Source organism: Hesperophylax consimilis, chromosome 3, assembly GCF_061612785.1.
Source record: "Hesperophylax consimilis isolate HC1 chromosome 3, BYU_Hcon_1.0, whole genome shotgun sequence".
Classification (NCBI taxonomy): domain Eukaryota; kingdom Metazoa; phylum Arthropoda; class Insecta; order Trichoptera; family Limnephilidae; genus Hesperophylax; species Hesperophylax consimilis.
This window is the reverse complement of record NC_142838.1, coordinates 27,099,528-27,120,205: the sequence shown is the minus strand read 5'-3', so window position 1 is coordinate 27,120,205 and position 20,678 is coordinate 27,099,528. Positions and strand designations below refer to the sequence as shown.

The window sequence follows — 20,678 nt, the reverse complement described above, 5'->3', positions numbered from 1 at the left end:
CATGTAAATGTTTTTATCCTGCCCATCACTAACTTAAATAATTTGATGCGCATTTTTCTTTGTTTATATCACGCATTGTCTATGGTTATAAAAATATTGACGATATTGACGTTTGTGTAAAGAATTGCTTTTAGTTTATAATATTATTTAGTATTCCGATAAATACGAGCTAGTCAATTAAATGGATTTTTCATCGTCTTCTTCGTTGCCTTCAACGGCATTGAGTGATAACCAAGACTATGGAAATATCGCTTCCAATATTGACACATCTCAAGATGGAACAAAACGTAGAAGGTAGCGTAAATTATCTCTTGGAGACCTGTAAATTGTCATGTTTCTGGCAATTTTCATGTGTGATTAACAAATCTTTTATTTCGATAGTTCTTCACGTTCCATAAAGCGTCGCCGATTCGACGATGAGCTGGTGGAGTATAGCTTGGGAATACCAGGTGCATCAGTGGCCAAGATGGATCGCCGTGTCCGTACCCAATCCTACACCAGTCCCTATTCCGAGATGCTGGCGGCAGGTAACCTACAGGCGGCCATCGTGCCCCCGGCCCCCGTAGTGCCCGTAGACTCCAAGCGCAGGCCGGCTGCGAAGCCCCCAACTGCTGGGGGGTCAAGCAAGAGGTCCAAGAAGAAGGCACAGATGAATCAATTAAGTACTAAAGACTTAGGCAGGTGGAAACCAACAGATGATCTGGCTCTCATCATTGGAGTACAGCAGGTAATAACTAACATATATTACTTCATTTCAATTATTATACTTTAACGTATTCAGTCAGGATCGTAAAAGAGATCCAATTCTTTAATGTTATGTGTACAAAATGTCTAAATTGTGTCGTAAGGATGTACCAGTTGTAGCCATCTACAACTAATGTCACTAGGTGTATAGTACGTGCCAAACTTTAAAGCTGATCTTTCCCTGCTGTACCAATGTTTTACGCACCTTTCTATTTCTCTTACGGTCATTGTAATGTTGACACAATAAAATCAAAGGAGTTAATGACAATTTCAAAGATAACTTTTATTTGTTTATTTTATGAGTCAGCCCTTGCCTGGAATAATGCTGTATCCAACAAAACTATCAAGCCTGTGACAGATCACGCTATAAGTGTGCTATATTTTCGTGGCTTGGCCTATTTCAGCGCATCACTCACCCTTACATTCGCATTGGTAGTGTATGGCGAGAGATATGTTGAAATAGACAGTCATGATGCGTATAGCGTAATGTGTCACCTACCTCAATGTTGAGTTATTGGTGGAATTCTAAAATAATGGCCTTCGCCACCCTTCATTTAAAACCCTTGAATTGGATATTTGTTGTATTTTAATTATAAATTTTTGGATTCAACATTATTCCGGGCAAGGGTTCAAGTATACTTTGTTATATAAAAACTTTAATAAGTCGCTCTTGAAAGCTGTTGCTAATTCTTATATGCATAAATAATCTGTAAATCTGACTACTACAATGCACGTTTTCCAGACAAATGACTTGCGCACAGTACACCGTGGGATAAAATTCTCCTGCAGATTCACCGTCAGTGAGATCCAGTCCCGTTGGTACGCCCTCCTCTACAACGCGGAGATCAGCCGAGTGGCCGTGGCCGCCATGAGGAACCTTCACCCCGATCTGATCGCTTCCATCCGAAGTAAAGCGCTGTTCTCAAACGGAGAAGAGGAGCTACTGTCCACCCTGGCCAGTGTATGTTTGAATTTAAGTTTTTCGCAATCTTTTCACTGTGTACATGCCGTAGGATGAAATCATTCACTTTATATCTCTAATTTTCATTTTCAAATTGGATAGTGAAGTTTTATGTACATGGCCGCAAATGATTCTATCTATTATAAAATCTTTTGTCTACACATGTAATTGAAGACACTCCGCCTAACATTTATAACGATGTATATTCATATTTAATTTGGAGAAAAACATATTTTTGTACCCACTAGTAAATTTACTTTTCATAGCCATATTTTATATGATGAATAAGGAACCCCAGTTTAATTTATTTATGTATTTTATCTATAATAACCATTTATGTATAATGTATCATACTAGATTTGCCCTCTCTATTATAAAACTACCCTACAATATAAAACAGCTCACAAAGTTATTCCTCAAATCCCATAATGTAGTTTGCTCATTTATCGGCCAAAATAAAGCCTGAACAGCATGCGTCACAGAATATGGAGATGAACTTAACAATCCCACTTGGTGTAAACTTGTTGTACAAGCGTTCAAAATCATTCAAGCGTTCAAAGCGAAACCACAGAGATTTTGTGACAGAGGCGTTGTTGTCATATGAATACAAAACCCTCCACAAACCAATACTTACGGCCACTTGTATTTGCTGAATAAGGGCTGAATCAGGAAAAGAATAAGGACGGGTTGTTTTGGAGAATTTCAACGTTCATTTTCGGGTTCTGTGAAATTCCTATTCATGTTCTGTTATTATATCATTATAGGCTAGTTGCTTGACAGAACTGAAATAATAACAGAACTTGAAAACTTTGAATTTTGAAGAATTGTTCAAATTCTCCGGCACAACCCGTCCTTAATAAATCAAAAAAAAAAAAAACTTTTATTTTTAGTTTTTGAATTATGAACAGGAAATCTTTCACAGAACTTTAAAATTAACTTTGAATTTTGTAGATTTGTACAAATTCTCCGGCACAACCCGTCCTTAATAAATCAAAAGAATTATTTTTTTCCTTTTATTTTTAGTATTTGAATTATGAACAGGAACCAAAAACGGAAAACAGATGAATTTTTATTATTGGGCATAGATTTTATTTGTTTATTTACCAAATATTTCTAAAAAATGGTATATAATTATTAAAGAAAGCAATCACTTTGTGACTTGACCTTATCAACAAATGAAAAGTTATTTTGTTTTTAACCACTTTATTAGAATTAATACATTGTGACAACTAGTTTCAGTTATACTCAACCTTCTTCGGGATAGCATCAGGATAAATATTATTTAAGATTAACATAAAAAGAGTGATAAATCATATAATGTTGCGTATTACCACGCGAGCCGAATAGCCGAGCAAACCACGACTTCTGGGAAAGGAACGAAGCAACTGCAAATGGCGCGAAACGCCACAAGAGATTGCTTCGTTCCTTTCCCATAATTCGTGCCTCAGCCATGGTTATGTTTTATTTTTAATATTTTTTAGGTGCAAGCTCTGAAATATTTCTGCTGTTTCGGTATTTGGTGATATTTGCGATATCATTTCTTCAGAAAGAGTATGTTTTTCCAAGGAAATAATTTTATATGACATTTTTAAATCTTTTGTAATGTTTTGACGCATCAATAATTTTATTTTACATTTCATTAAAGAAATGAAACACATTTTCCTCCAACTGTTTTGTTTTCCAGTTGTTTTCTTTTGGTGGTATATAAATAGTTGATTCATTTAGAATATCAGATTCCCCTAATGCTCGTTTTCAATATGATCTAGGAGCTTGAATGACGATACACAGTAAAATGTAGCAATAGAATCATTTACGCACATCGGTTGTTGCAATTCTGGTAGAGGAGCCGGCTTGTCGATTACACTGGAAGTTCCAGTAGGATCTACAACCAGTCCTGTTCGAGAAAAAACAATGACGGTATCTCTCTTTGCACTACCTGTGGTCGTGGAGGACAGCGACCGTCCGACATCAGCCTGTAAACAACAACATTATCAATGAAAACCTGATCAACCCATGATAAACATGATTAAGTTTTCACACAAAAACTCAAACAAAATAATTACTGAAAAAACAGGCTAAGCTTTGCAGTCTAAATGTCGGAGGCCGCTTGTAGTTAAGTATATTTGTTTGGGATGGAAATATTTGAGCACACGCGGTTTCCAGCTTATTATTGTGACATAATTAAATCCGGATTGCTTCTATCCATTTCTTCCAGTTTATGGGGAAACCTATGTGAAAATAAGACATTTTAAGAATGCATATAGAAAATATTTATCCCTATACCTAAATTACTATATGAAAAATATTTTCAGCCTACATGAATGTACCTTTTTATGTAACATATCCTCCACCAGCTCCTTCTATAGCTATAGTAATCCTAACTATCATTATAAATGCGTAAGTGTTGTTAAGGAACGGGGGGTACGTAGGGCGCCAGTGTTAAGGATGGAGCTCCCCCACGCTATAGCTCCATGTGGCGGCATTGTTAGGAAAGGCAGCTCAGCGTAGAGATATGAGAATCTAATTTATTCAGGAAGGGTCGGCAAAATGCCTTTATACGGGGAACTAATTCAACAATCCAGACTACACTTCTCTCGTCAAATGAAACTCTAATTGGGATGATAAATGGTTGTATTCACAGGCAACAGGTACATTGTATGACATAAACGAGGACACAGTTAACATCCTAAATTATTTCCTGACTGTTAGAATTGAACAATCTCTCTCGTATTTTGTTCTGGCTGGCAAGCTTGTTTATCAGACATTACAAGAAAGGCACATAATGGGGAAATGGTTAAGTAACATGCCTACATGAGCAGTTCCGGGTGATGCAAGAGTTGAGAGACCCTGGTGGCGTTACTCACAGTCATGGTGGAGTATTAACCATGATGGTGCTCTTTCATACGCACCATCGCGCGCGTATCGGACTTCAATGATGTAGCCGGCACTTCTCGTTCAAGACAGGATTAATAGTAAAACAACCACACATGTCGTCAAGAACGAAACTAGCGTTCGTGAGCGTTTTCGTATCAAAACTGCCCACACATGGTGTCGGGACCAAGGCCAGACTCGCAGTGATGGCCGCCAATGTCCGAGGCCGTTGGAGTTAGCGTGCCTTGCGCTATGCGAAGTGCGCAGCCACTAGTGTTGCCAACTGTCTGCGTCTAATTTTAGGTTCGCGGGTCTTTTTAATGCGTTAGGGAGATCTACTTCGTGACAGTGTGTTTATTTGTTTGTCCTTCTTTCACGTCGCAACGAAGCGACCGATCGACGCGATTTTTGGCATAGGGATAGTTGGAGGATTGGGAAGTGACATTTGCTACTTTTCATCCTCGAAAAATATTTGGTTTCTGTGAGAAAATTTTTTGTAGAGTGATTTCTTCCTAATACCGCGCGAGCAAAGCCGCGGGTAAAAGCAAGTAATTATATAAATATGACAAAAAACAATACATTTCTATTACACCACAAATTTTATTGTAATGCTTGTATTGTATCCCACCAGTTTCGCTTGTCGTTAATCGTCGTGTAATATCTGTTAAGTAACATTTGAAAATTTGCTCAGTATAGAATAAAATAGGTATGTATATATCGTCGCTGTTAAATCAAACCGGCATATATGCAAAAATGGAGCTTTTGAGTTATTGGTGTCAAAAAATTTATTTTTTTCCCTTCTATTCTTATGTCGAACCGGCATGTCGTATAGTTGAATAAAAATCTGTCAGATGGCGTTGGGCCGGTATGAATTTACGCGGGAATCGCCACTTTTTTTAGCAGAAGACAGACCTATTCCGCAATACGCCAGTTGCTTCAAAACTTTCAAGGGGGAATGCGTCCATCATGTAAGTAAAACTGAATTATCTCGCAATAGTACATTTTTATTATTACCCAGATATGACTTATTCTATGACTTATTGGCAGATAATCCGGTTTGCACTTAACATAAGCGATTATAGCAGCCTCAACTAAAACAAACCGGCATATATGCCAAAATGTCTGACCCGGGTAAAATTTCTTCCGGTTAAAAAAATAAATTAAAATAGGCAAATTTAATAAAAAAAACTTTAGCAAACTGAAAGATGCGAAACTGCGGTGAGGAATATGAGTCTAAAACCTGTGGAAGAGTGAACCAACGAAGCATGAAGCCTCCTTGCCACAACTGTAAACGCAAGTGTTCCTAGTCATTACTACAGATCTCAAAGTTCTCGGGAGTATATCGATGGTGGAAAATCTATCGCCGATCACAGAGATTATCTAAAAGAAAGAAAGGAGTCAAACCTTGCAGGAATCAGCTACTACCAGTACACAAGTTTTTTCAAGTCATACAAACTTTCACACCGAAGAAAGGTCAGTGTGATGTATGTCTCATTTACCAAAATACGAAACCAAATACGACAGAATATGAGAATCATATTCTAGAAAAGGACTTGTCTAGACTGGAAAAGGAGAATGACAATAAAAGCACAGATTCAACCATCGTAGCAGTATAGGATCTACAATCAGTCCTGTCATATCCGCATGGGGAGGCATCTTCCTACTACTACATTTCAAAACTAGCCGTTTACAATTTAACAATTGCTGAACTGAAAAGCGACAAAACAGTCAATTGTTACACTTAGGATGAGACACAGGGAAAAAGAAGCGTTATTGAGATTGGGAGCTGTGTGCTGAAATGACTGCAACATTTAAATGACAAAGCTGACTGTCCAATAGACGTTTTCTTTTACAGGGATAATTGTTGTGGACAGCAAAAAAATAACTTTATGATGGCAATGTACAAATATGATGTTACAACAATAAAAAACATAAAATCCATCACTCACAAATTGTTAGTAAAGGGCCACACCCAAAACGAGGTGGATTAGGCTCATTCAACCATTGAAAAATAAGTTAAAAGAGCACTCCGAAGCGGACCGATATACTTACCTTCCCAATACGCCATGGCCATGAAAACGGCAAAGAAAAGTGGCAAGCCTTACCTGGTTCATGAGTTGAGTCATGAGGACTTTGTGATATAAAAGCTCTGAAGGACCCCCAGGTAATTTTACCCATTTTGGACATTCGAATATTTAAAGTAATTAAAGACGACGGCAACTTTTACTTCAAAACATCCTACGGATCACATGCCTGGGAGGAGGCGAAGAAAAAGAATAAACGGGGCAATGGGAGCGTGAATCCTGTTCTGATGCAAGCTTATTCCTAGAGACCATTTATGAGAAGAAGAAAAATGGTATCCCAAAGTTAGTTACCGCCGGGATAATACCGTCAATTTATTCAGATTTCCATAAACGATTGGGAAACTTTGAAGTTACCAGCAAAGGGAAGGGCAGTTTTATGTTAATTGTTTGTAAAAAAATTGTGAAGCAATAAATTATTTTTTCATTGACAACATTATCTTTTTTTTATAACTAAAACAGGTTCCAAAAAAAGAAGCCACTATGACACAAAAGCAAATATTACACTGATTTTAAAGCCATACTGGCATATCTGCATTTTAATCTTAATTTAAGCAATAATCGATTTATTTGCAACTACTACTTCAATAAGCAGTATTCGTCTAAATTTTATTCATTCATAAGGTGGCTTTGAGGTGAACCAAACGGACGTTAAAAGGAAAATATCATATGCGAAATCTTTAAAGCGCTCTGGTGAAAAACAAGCATTTTTCAGATATGCCGGTTTGATTTCACAGCGACGATATATCTCTATCAATTTTGTAAAGTATATTTTTTGTGAAAATGTAGTAAAAAGTAATATACCTACACATAAAATAAATTACTGAATGATTTATTCCGCAAATAATCGAAAAGGTGAACCAGATATTACCTGCGAAGCACAGACGACGTAATACAAGCCTGATTAGCGAAATTCACAGTCTAAATAAATCACGCACACTTGCAGAGTTTGTCGCGCGTAACAACGCGTGTCAACGCCAGGATTAAAAACTAACACATTAATAATTATCAAGTGCCAGTCGCCTGATATTCATCTCCTTACCATGTGCGAACACAAAACACATGAAACCGATATGAGTAATTAATGCATGTATTGGGTTAGATCTCGATATATATGTATTAGTTTACGGTATATCATACACCTATGATGTCCGAACAGCTCGGGAAGTTGTGAAGCAAAAAATTGACCACCACCTCGAGATGGTTCGTGCCTGGGGTAAGGCCAACTTGGTCAGTTTCAACGTCTCAAAAACCCAAGCGTGTCTGATTTCGGCAAAGAGGGAGATCAATGACTGTCTGGTGGAATTTGATGGGAGCACTCTCCCCAATAAAGACTCCATTGAAATGCTTGGAGTTACTATATCAGACCAGCTCAAGTATCGGGGATCCATAGAAGCCCGAGTAAATCAGGCCTCCAAAAAGTTGGGCGTCTTGTACAGGGCTAGGAGATTCTTCAACAGTGACCAGCTGCTGACCCTGTACAAGTCTCAAGTCCGCTCAACTATTGAATTTGGGAGCCACCTTTGGGCTGGTGCCCCAAAATACTTGATAAACCTGCTTGAATCTGTGCAAAGGAGAGCGATCCGTCTGATTGACAATCCGTTGTTAACAGACCGATTGCCTTCTCTAATGCATAGACGCAATGTAGGCATGCTGTGTCTGTTCTACAGGTATTTCAATGGAGCCTGCTCCAAGGAGCTAGCAGCATTGATTCCTGATGCACCGGTGCACGTGCGCGAAACTCGACGGACACGAACTGAACACCCGTTCACGGTTGACGTTGGCTTCATGAGAACGGGCCGTTTTTACGAGTCGTTTTTGTGTATGTCGGCTCGTATGTGGAACGAGCTACCGGCATCTGTTTTTCCTCCCTCCTATAATCCGAGCCTCTTCAAGGCCCGCATTAACAAATCCCTTCCTACAGCCCCTACCTTATTCCGCCTCACAACGCCGCCCAACCGGGTGGTGACATAGTTCCCCTGTCTGTACACTGCACAGGCAGGGACACTCTTGTGAGGTGTCACATAAAAAAAAATCATCACACACTGTCATTTCTTCATGATTGGTATTAGTGGGTTCACTAATACCAATGGGTGGGTCATTCAATATGTCAGAAAGTTTGCTTGAAATAAATGTGTATCAGACGTAATCGTGTGACACACAAGACTGTAAAGGGGCCGGTGATCCCAATCTGTGGAGGCGGAAGGCGTCGTCCTTCAGTGGCGTGGAGGGGTAGAACGGGGCCGTCTCTGTAGCCGCTGTAGAGCTGGTCCGATCGCTTGTCGCTTGTTCTTGAGCTGATTCCGAGTCTGGTCCGAAGGGGTAGGCAAGTCCGTGGTCCAGGGTGAGGCGGGGGTCAGAGTGAAAGAAGGCGAGCAGAGTCAGAAGTCGGAGCGAGGTAGAGGGCAGAGCAGAGAGAGAGGTGTAGAGCTGGTGGTGGTTGCTGGAGATCTGACGTTTTGAGGGCCTGTTGCCCGTTTTATAGCCGCCAGCGGGCGCGCGACGCGCACACGGGCCCACTTTCTCTTTGATTCCTGGAATCCGTGAGCCGTTTTTGCGACGCTATCGCGGCGCCCCGCCGGGCCGTCTACCGCCGCTCGGCCGGTAGTTTCGGGCCGTGGTCGAACGTGACCACGGCCTTCCTTTGTTTGGGCACGATCCTCAGAACCGTGCCCGTAGGACGTAATGACGGCGTACCACCGGTCATTTGTGACGCTATGACGGCGCACGGCACGGCTTCCCACTACGTTTTGGCACGGTTCTAACAATCGTGCCCGAATTAAAATATGATTATGATTTTACCAGCTCTCACAATACTTCTCTGCCCGTATACCTCTAGCCATGCTCCGACGTTTCGTTTATTGTAACAATTTTACATTTTACATAACAATTTTACATTTTACATAGCAATTTTACAAATTTCTTCATTTTACATATTCATTTACAGGCAGTTTATTCATTTTAAAAATAGATTGAAATATGGGGCGACCGCGTCCGATCCCGGAGCAGTACGTCCGTTACAAAATGTATATCGTTGAATTTTTCACATTTGTTAATACACCGTTCTGGCTATCTGTAAGGTATGTATATATTTTTGTATTCAGATAAAATTTTCAAAAATAAAGTCAGTGATAGACAGTGTCAAAGATACCCTCTAAAATATTTAAAAATGGGTTATTTTTGTAACTGAAAAAAATGAACTTGCTTAGCTTGGCTGAGAGACATTAGCTCTACTGTAGACCAACAAAAGGCAAACCGCAATGCACAGTGCCATCTATATGCTGCGATACAATGCTCGCGCTTTTCATAAATGTCCACGTGAACCAAATCTACATTGGTTTGGGGGTCATTTTCTATATTGATAGGCTGGGTCAAATCATATTTTGTTGATGATAATGACCTTCTAACTTAAATACCTTTATATTTTTTATTGTTATAGTTAGTTTCAATAGTTAAAATAATTTATAAAAACACACCAAATCTATGGACGTGACCTGTGACTTCAGCAGTCACCAGTCTCAAAAAGGTTCCTTTTTTTTTAAACCGGTGCTGTATTTTGTGTAGGAGTTGAGATGTTTTTTTATTCTTAAGGTTATCTGCTTTTAACATTGAAGAAGACTAGGTAAAATGTCAGCATCTCGTCGCAAATGTTATAGTATTGAAGCAAAGCACAAAAATACATCTCCCCGATAAACAATTTACCCTTATTTAAAAACCTGCATTACAATATTTTCATCAGTTCTAATGTGGATAAGGATCAGGGTTGCCAATGTATATGTTTTAAAAGAACCATGAGAGATGAAGAGATGTTCAAATTTCCCACAAAATCCCCACAAGTTCCTTTAGCTCCAAAATGAAACAAAATTCTGTCGATATTAACATTTTTTATTAATTCATTTTCGGATTTTCTCTTTTGTTTAGGCTTTATAAATAGACTTTTTTTTTGAAAATTGGTTGCAAAATAAATAATATGAAAAATAGTACATTCTCATAATTATTGTAAATATTATTTTTCAAAATGGTTGTACAAACGAGAAATGCCCCGATCCCCGCATTTTCCCCACAAAAACCCAATTCTTGAAAAATCTTAGAAATTTTCCGCAATTTGGGGAATTCTTGATGTGAATATTGTAGACCATGGTTGTGATAAATCAGCAGATTCAGTCGTAGTAACCCAACGGTGTGTTTTAATGCGATGGTGTTATTGGCGATTTATAAATTCTACATATATAATAAAACTTATTTAATGATATCCTAGCGCATACACGTGTTAAGTCCAATTTGAAAATTCAATTTATAACAATACTACAAGTTAATTATAAGATGTAAAGCAACAGAATAAATATTTTATTTATGGAATACCTTAAGGCGATGCACTACGTCGTGTAATATTTTAAATTGAGCCGCTATCAATAACAACCCTTACGTAGATGGCGATAAGGTTTAAATTCCCGCTTAACACCATCCGCCTGTTTTGATTTATGCAAGAAAAAAAACGTGGCCAAAAGGTGCCTTTTATTTTATTTTGTGGATGTTCAGGCATAAATATTTAATTTTTTTTCGATCATTTTATAAATAACTTAATTTGCCACATTATGCAATAAAATCATAACCGAAAATGGGTTCGTAAGTAGGAGATTTTGAACTTTAAAGCAGTTTTCATAGGCCTTTACATTATTTTTTCTGGGCTTATAAAAAGACTTATCTAAAAAATACTCTACAATCCGCTAATTCCGCTAAATCCGCTATTATCTAAAAAATACTTGATTATTTCAAAGGCCAAGATGTATTCTACTCGCAATATTTAATTAAAGCATCTGAAACATTTCTTGGCGACCAAATTTTCAAACCAAAAACACATGATTTTGCATTATATATATAAAACCTCAAATTTTAATATTTAATTATTGAAGACAATATTAGCGATTATTAAACGAAAATTTGAAACAGCAAAATCAGAAAAGATACATGCCACATCTAAGGTCCTAGATTTTTCTGTTTCAAATTTTCGTTTAAGGATCACTAATATTGTCTTCAATAACAAAATTAATGCATTCTAGATGAAATAAGTAAAGTAAATTTCTTACGAAACATCTATTTACAAAGAAATCTAGATAAATGCGTTTCAAAAATGGTCAGAATCAGCGTTTGTTGATCTGTTAATATTTTTCACTGGAGTTCATTATTGTTATATAAACATACCCATTGTTTTTTATAAAATTTTCCTGGTTCATGTCTAAGCTCTGCCACGTCTTTTGCTCGAGAAATCAATGATTTAATTCAATATTATCTAACCTATTCAAAGCTGAAAGTTTCGGTAAGAAATTACTGTATGCAAAAAAATTTCATTGCTATTTAATTTGGAAGTATATATTGTTTTATAAATACGAACATCACAAATAATCATGTGTGTTTAAATCACATATTATTGACATTGAAAAAAAAATTCCTGTCTTCAAAAGTCTTTGAAGCATACAGACAATAAAATACAAACAGAATCTTCCTGTAAAACACACTTGCCAATTGTTCACTAAGCATTGTTTTTATGTAATTACCTCTTGTTTCAGAACTCCCAACCGACAATTGAAAAATTCCAAGAGTTGCTGGAGCAACATCCCTCCGCATTTTATCCTACGAGGACTCCTAAAGCTCTGATGATCCACTGGCAATTATTAAAGCAATACAGTTTGCTTCCTGATCAGTCCGTCCAAGCCCTTCCTAGGGGTAAGTTTACATTCATACCTACTCTGAAATATATAACTTATCGTGTGAACAAACCTGAAAATCGTTTCCTAACCTATTTATATAACATTTTTTTTGCGAAAATCTTATTTTTGCTTCTCATGTATGCCTGTGTTCTTAATTATCAGTTCTTTAAACCTTTGTTTATCTTCTTAGGTGACAATGCTCTGAGTTTCTCAGATGCCGAAGATATGGTCAATGATTCAGAACTTCAGGAGCCCAAAGATGAAGCAACTGAAACAGAACTGGCCATCGCAGACAGGTACCCGAAAGTTATAAAAATATATAATAATAGTCTTCTTCTTCTGCATCGAGTATAACCTGTAGCGAATCCTACATCTTTCATTCTGATTTCAGTTGTGGAATAAATTGCGTATTTAAGTAAATTTTCAATTCATTATTATTTCATCAAGGTAGCTTTATGTGACGTCAAGCATCTATGATTCTGGACCCGGCGATTGCAGTTTAAAAATGATTCTATTTAAATATGGCTTATTTGTACTTCGTTCCGGAGTGTATGATAATCTCAAATACCTGGGACACCGTAATCGAGAATTGAAAAGCTTTAGCTTTAATCATAGTCCGATACTTTCCCAACCTTAAAAAACTCCCAATTCGGGGATTCTCTTGTACTCACTGGCTCCAGACAGTGGCACTCTTGTTTACTCATGTATTTAGAAAAAAAATTACTTAACAAATAAGACAGAAAACATCACCTTTTAGAACATCTGTTACATATTTAGACACCTGGCAACACTCTATACAAAATATAGAGCTACTTTAGGTTATTTTCAACAACTTTCAGCAAAGTGACCTTCATTCGATATTTCGTGAAAATAATGCCATACAAATTATTATTATGTACATCGTCCGCCCTTTATTTACACAAACATGATATCAGTAAAGATTAACTGCTTACATACTATCTTTTGATTTCCTGACTTGCCTAACGCACAGTTAAAGAACAAACCTTGTGATATTTTTTTCTTTATTCGGTCAATAATTAAACCATCCATAATTGATTATGTTGAACATTTGCAAAATCTACGCCTTTTAGAGCTTTATCAAGTTTGATAGTGTTATGTGACCTTATTCCTAATTTGGCGTGAGACCATAATATTAATTTTGCGATAAAGCTAATAAACTTTAACCAGCAGTATGATGTTAAAATCAGTTTTTTTGTTAATGTTGAATGGCATTGACAAAAAGCATTGACGTACCAAATGAGAGCAGGGGTATATTAACAGTGCAGGCGGCCGGGATCTCTGGACGTGTTGAGTGCCCCTTGTCTTAAGACAGGGGACAGTTACGTATTGTACGTTTCTTCAGTCTTGTGGACCTATTTTTGGAGTCAAACCAAAGAAATACAAATTGATAGACCAGCCAATCAGGGAAAGGGGAACAAACCAAGTTTCGCGGGAGGCGGAGAAAGGGAGACTTCTGTGATTTGTCAATAAATAAATCTGACAGTATACAGATTCACTATTCAGTAATATCGCTATTCAGTCCTCGAAAATAAAATCTGCTTATGAATTACTAGTCGTTTTTACAAAACTTCACTACAAATCCCAAATCGGGTCGCAAAAGTTTGGGCTTGTTTCCAAAATTGAATATTTTGTTACACTATTTAGTTTGACACTTTTACAAATGTGTTATAATTTACCCACCTCACTCATTTTTAGCGCCTCTACGCCAGGGGGTTGGTTTAAAAAGGAACATTCAGATCCTGCAAAGAAAATTCCCACAATAGACTGCGCTGCAAACCTTTGATTACTTTACTCTACGCAGGGCCTGGTTATTTCAATGTGCGCTCTTCGGCGGCAAATGTATGACTGATGTCTTAGTTTAATCAAAGCATTCTCAAACCCTCCTGTTGCCAAAAATATGGTCACATGGTTTGCCTCCAAGTTGCCGAAATGATACCCAGATTTCATAGCAAGTCTTATCAATTTGGATAGGTATGAGTTAAACAGTATTTCTTCAACTTATTTTGTTGTTTTTCCGCTTTCTCTGTTGCTCCTGGTTTTACTTCTCCTGGTTTTACTTCTCCCGTTTTCGGTAATTCGGGACCCTTTGCTATTGCAACTTACGCAACCAGACCAACGTCCAAAATGGGCTGTAGATGTTGATGATCAATTTATTTATATTTTCAGGTGGTCAAAAAAGGAAATACGTTTGTTGGAAAACTCATTGGGAAGATGGCAAGTGCTGGTGGATTCCGTGGTGGGCAGCGGCGGCCCGGACTTCGACAAGCAAACTTTGGCTGTTCTCCGCGGTCGCCTCGTGCGATATCTGATGAGATCCAAAGATGTAATCATCAATGTCTTTATTATCACTAGTTTACATAACCTATTTATTTTTGTTATCACTAGATAACTTAATCAATTTATCTTTAAATTGTTGTCAATTTCCAACTAATTTTGATTAGCTCTTTACAGTGTGATAACAGATGATATCGAATTTTCACCTTCAAAGTTGAACTTGCAGGATTTATTGGTCAAATGATAAATGCGGTTTGTGGTGTGGAAGCAAATGAAATAATGATTAAAAAACAAACATCAGTTACTGTTGTTTCGAAATGAGAACTTTTCACAAGTTGGTTCACACAGACCTGGGCTTTTTTCCTTGTTTTTGTTAAATCATACTAACTTCTGAAGTTCCAATCAAATTTAGGCCTATTTTTTTAAACCTCTGTCACATTTGAGATTGTTACAATTGAGGCCCCTAGAAACAAAGACGGAAGTGTCCACCAAACGTCAAAAATGAGTTGAATATGCAGTTTTATGGAGAAAGGTTCATTATATCTTGAAAATTTATCTGTTTTTAATATAATAAGGAAGTTGAGTCCATTTTTTAATTTTTTTTTTATCAATGTTCGCATTCAAACTTAAATACTGGTATTTTTTTTTTTTTTTTAAGTTTGTTTTCATAATTAAATTAATTCTCAAAGTTTAAATTTTATTAAGCCCGCCAAAACAAGCGGAATCCGAGCGGTAAGAGGCGGGGTGTGGTGTGACGTCATTCGAACTGTGAAAACCACGTCGCTTAAGCATTTTGTATGGAAAAAATTTTAATTCTTCAACAAGGAATTCCAGTAATTTTTTTACCAATGTTAACCGTCTATTAGAATTGATGTTATTAAAAAAAAAAGAAAATTGATTAAGATTTCATAGTTAAATTAATATTTTAAGTTAGAATATTTGCTTTTCCCGCCCGGTACGGTACTTGTACGGTATTGCCGTCGCTACTTGTTGACGTTCCCCGCGCGAATTCAGGACCACCGCGCAGAAAAGTAAAGACCAAAAGTAAAATAACGGTTTACAGCCCAGTTCACTGTGAGACTTTTCTGGCGGCCGGCGGCCTGAAGTGTATCACATGCTATGTGACATGTATAATAATAAAAACTTCTAAGTTATGCAATAAACAACATATTATTATAAAGCACTATACGAATATGTATCTTTAGAAATCCATTTCATATAATAATAACAACAAATACGTACATATATTTGACAAACCCAAATAAACCTTTGGCCTATACACCTCTCTCATCTAAACCGACCATCTCTCATGTAATAGAAAGAGATGCACCATAGGTGATCCGTTGTACGTACAAGTCACGACACATGTGACGTCAGAATTCTTTCGACCAATCGTGGACCGTATACAGTCTATTGCTATTGAATGCTTTTTCAAGAACGTTTAACTAATTCTAAGAATAATAATATAGAAATATATTTATATATTTAGAATCGATATTTTTTGATCTACATGAAGATATTTTTTATAAATCAAAAAATTTTTCACTCAACTTCCTTATTAAACCATAGTATTTTGGCTTTAAAGTTTTGTTGTTGTAACAAATACGGCAGTGTCCACCTCCTTCCGAAACAAAAGCGGCAGTTTTTCAAATAGCCAATCAGGATCCTTTATTCATAATGGCGGCCGTACTTGAATTCATACAAACTCGCGCGGAAGCGTCAGTGAATCGTGTAGTGAAAAGTTGTTATTTTTTGTGGAAATAACCATTTATTGTTAGTGGACGTCAAATATTCCAAGAATGGAAACTTTCCCCGATATATTGCCACCGGAATCAGTGAGAAAACGTGTCAAACAACCGCATAAATGGAAGGCAAACATCGCCAAGAAAAAAAGGTAAACCGCCATCATGTTGTAGGCAAATGTCAAAATATGACATTTTTAGATTTATCTGAATTTGTTCACAATTTTTTTTGCAAGGAACTGGATCGAATCGGCTAGGCCAGGGGTTCCCAATCTTTTTCAACCCGCGGCGCACTTAGCCTACATCATCATGGGCATCTCGATTTTCGGAGACGAAAAGGTTCATTTTGAAAAGAAACAAGAATAAAACTACTATTCTTTTAAAAGGAGAAACAAATTATAGATGTGACCTATCAACTTTCCATAATATCTGCAAGAGGAATTCAACTGCAAATATGATAAATCCCAGTTTAATTGAGGCTAATCAAATTTCGGTTAATCCTTTAAAATTACGAGATGTTGCAAAACTGCTAAATATCCACTTTGGCGGTGACTGGAGAAATATTCCCGAATTGAATTTCTACTCGAAATTATGTCCAACTACTTCGCTTGTACCTCAAGAAGAAGAAGATGACTATGTTCACATAGAATGTAATGAGGAATCGGCAGAAATCGTATCAGACTTATTAATGATTTAGTTAATTTTTGTATTATTTTATAATTTAGTTAACTTTTCTTTAAATCTATTTTTACCTTTTATTAAATCTATTTTACCTTTTTTTAAATCTATTTTCTTTTATCCAGAATTTATGAAAATTTCTAAGATAGAAGTGACCTATCAACTTTCAATAATATCTTCAAGAGGAACTCAACTGCAACTTTTTCAATAAAAAAAATCTTCCTAAAAATATTGTTTTCTAACATTGACTGCAACATCTTTGAAATTGTCATTTACACCAAAACCGGCAGTTTCCAACTGTTTGTGAAACAAAACAGCAAGTGTCCAAGCAAGATGGTCAAAATGATTGAAACAAAACAGCAAGTGTCCAAGCAAGATGGTCAAAATGATTGAAACAAAACAGCAAGTGTCCAAGCAAGATGGTCAAAATGATTGAAACAAAACAGCAAGTGTCCAAGCAAGATGGTCAAAATGATTGAAACAAAACAGCAAGTGTCCAAGCAAGATGGTCAAAATGATTGAAACAAAACAGCAAGTGTCCAAGCAAGATGGTCAAAATGATTGAAACAAAACAGCAAGTGTCCAAGCAAGATGGTCAAAATGATTGAAACAAAACAGCAAGTGTCCAAGCAAGATGGTCAAAATGATTGAAACAAAACAGCAAGTGTCCAAGCAAGATGGTCAAAATGATTGAAACAAAACAGCAAGTGTCCAAGCAAGATGGTCAAAATGATTGAAACAAAACAGCAAGTGTCCAAGCAAGATGGTCAAAATGATTGAAACAAAACAGCAAGTGTCCAAGCAAGATGGTCAAAATGATTGAAACAAAACAGCAAGAGTCCAAGCAAGATGGTCAAAATGATTGAAACAAAAACGGAAGTGTCCATCAAAAAAAATCATTTTTTAAAGAAACTGGGGCATTTAGATACATAGATGATTTAAAATAGTATTCTTAAACCGGTTTACTATCATATTATTAAAATTTCCTTGCATATTGATGAATAACGGACTGATTAAACGTTTTTTTTAGATTGCCAACAATTAAACAAAGTGGACACTTCCGTCTTTGTTTTTAGGGGCCTCAATTCAATGATCAGATTTGAGGTGGTAACTGTTAAAATAATCTAAATGGCGCTGTCATCAATTTGTAAAGGCATTAAATGTGACAGGAGTTTAAACACCTGTGCCTTAACGACTGTTTAGCTCTAATTTGGACTAAAACCACATCTATACACATAACCTCACTTGTTTTAAATGCGGCCTTGATAAACTTACTCCCAAAAATACACCTTGTGGTAACCTATTTACCAAGATTAACATCAGCCAACCCAAGGAGACGGTTATGAACATGGAAGCATTTAGCTAAGGGGGAAAAATGTTTATTTAAGCCAAATGTGTGATCCTTCCCTTTAGATGTCATTGTTTACTTAACTTGCCTATCGTTAGATTAAGATTTGAAATGATACTGATAGCCGTCGGTGACTTACCTATTTACGAGCTTAGATAGCTTCGTCCATATAGTCCATGCATTACATTTGAACCATTCTCAAAAAGGCTATAATAATTTATTGGGGCCTTCCCATCAATTTACAAGTACATTATGTATTTATTAACTTACTTGCTAGTTGGGAACGGCTAATGCGATAACTCGGAGGCTGGACAAATCTAATGTGTTGTATGTTTCCCAGATAACCATCGGCCGCAGTACGAAGGACCACGTTGTGGACATTGACCTAAGTCTGGAGGGGCCCGCCGGGAAGATCTCCCGAAGGCAGGCGGCCATTCGACTGCGAAACAGCGGTGACTTCTTCCTCGCCTCGGAGGGAAAGCGACCCATCTATGTGGATGGCAGACCCATACTGCATGGCAACAAAATGAAACTCAACCACAATAGCGTTATAGAGGTGATTTTTCATATTGCGTATTTAACCTATTCACTGCTAACCACATCAGACAGAAAGTATGGTTCCATGACGAAACAGAATATTGAATAAAAATTAAGCAAAAAAAAAAAATGTAACCTATTATTTTATTGTGTTTTGTTTTATTCGGTTATCAAAAAGTAAAGATCAGTGTGTTGCTACGACAGATATTTGAACTGCCAGTTCTTTAGTTTCCCTTTTGGCCGGTGGCCGGTAAGTTCGGAATGTTTTAGGTCAGCTTGAAAAAGAACAATTACTAGCCCGTAGGAGCCTGCAAGAATATTCAATAAATAAAAATACATTTTTGTTAAGGCCAACATGTAGACAATACCAAACTTGATAAAGTGACCTTTTGATTTTTGTGTTTAACAAACCCAGTAGAAATAACATCCAAAGGCAAAATAAATGTACATATAAGGTCAACACTGCAATTGCAGTGCTTCATGATGTGCGTGGGCACAATTCAAACAAAAATTGAGACTATCCAAAAATGGAATAATTATTTGTATCAAGTTGACTTTTGCAGCTGTTGGTCAATTAAATGTGTAGATATTACGAGAGTTCACACTTAGCGACGATAGTAGTATCTTGTAGCCCATTTCGCCTGGAGAGGTTATCAATGATAAGGTTATCCTCCAGCATAAAAACCCACCAACAATAATATTGACAGAGATAACCAATTTAATGAATTACTTCTGTATCTTTAAACAACATGTGTACATTGCAGATATCGGGACTCCGGTTTGTGTTCCTGATCAACCAGGACCTGGTGAACGCTATTCGACAGGAATGTGTGAAAATGAACAGTGCCACGCCTTAGCGGAATAAATCAATACAGTTGTAATATCAATCAGAACACTTTATTTGGTCAACGTTAAAATATAATAAATGATTTACAAACCAACATTTTTTATTCTGCATTACTGTCTTAGGTTCAATATGGTAAATAATGTAATTTCATTCTATTAAAAATGTTAATGAATAAACATTAACCTATAACACCTTGCACTTTTAATATTACATAATCATAAAGTATCAATAGGTAACTAAAATACATAAATATATGTATAAAAACTTAGGAAATATGGTAGATTTAGGATAGTAACTATTGTAAATAATGTACGTTTTAAATACCTAATTACGCGAAGCGCACACACTCCTTTGTAAATATTGATTTAAAACAAAACTTAGTAGGCCCCTGGGAACCTTACCTAATGCCTCCACCCTAACCCTTGCTTAGATCTAATTGGACAGAAAACAGCATAAACCAGTGTTCAACATTTTCATAAAAGACAAACAGTGAAAGATTACGTAAAAAAACATCACAAGGGTTTGCGACCCTAGAACATAAAAGTCTGCATAGACTAATAACTTATCCCAAGGAAAATTAGAATGTAAGAAGTGGGATGAAACTCTTTGCACAATAAAGGTTAAGGCACTCACGTCAAAACTGTGCAAAGGACAAAATTTGTACTCTAGTCACACCAAAATATCAGGTTACAGTCTAGCGATGGGCACAATCGAGGGTCCATTTCAAAATAATCAATTCAAATGAATTATTAATCAAATTAATGTATCATTACATTTGGAAATATTAAAAATTCATTGAAATGAAATAAATTACTTAGCACAGGAATCATCAATTGGAGTGATGTTTCTAACTAATTGACAAGTTA

At 36.7% G+C, this 20,678-nt stretch overlaps 1 protein-coding gene across 1 annotated transcript; it reads left to right on the top strand.

Annotated features, from left to right (window-relative positions):
- Positions 1-77: 77 nt before the first annotated feature.
- Positions 78-19,940, top strand: Rcd5 (microspherule protein Rcd5). The gene is made up of 8 exons (XM_089649963.1): positions 78-294; positions 382-727; positions 1,487-1,705; positions 12,225-12,381; positions 12,556-12,661; positions 14,553-14,709; positions 18,769-18,984; positions 19,730-19,940. Exons 1-8 carry the CDS (start codon positions 182-184, stop codon positions 19,820-19,822), a joined length of 1,407 nt encoding a protein of 468 aa, XP_089506089.1. The 5' UTR covers positions 78-181; the 3' UTR covers positions 19,823-19,940.
- Positions 19,941-20,678: the final 738 nt, after the last annotated feature.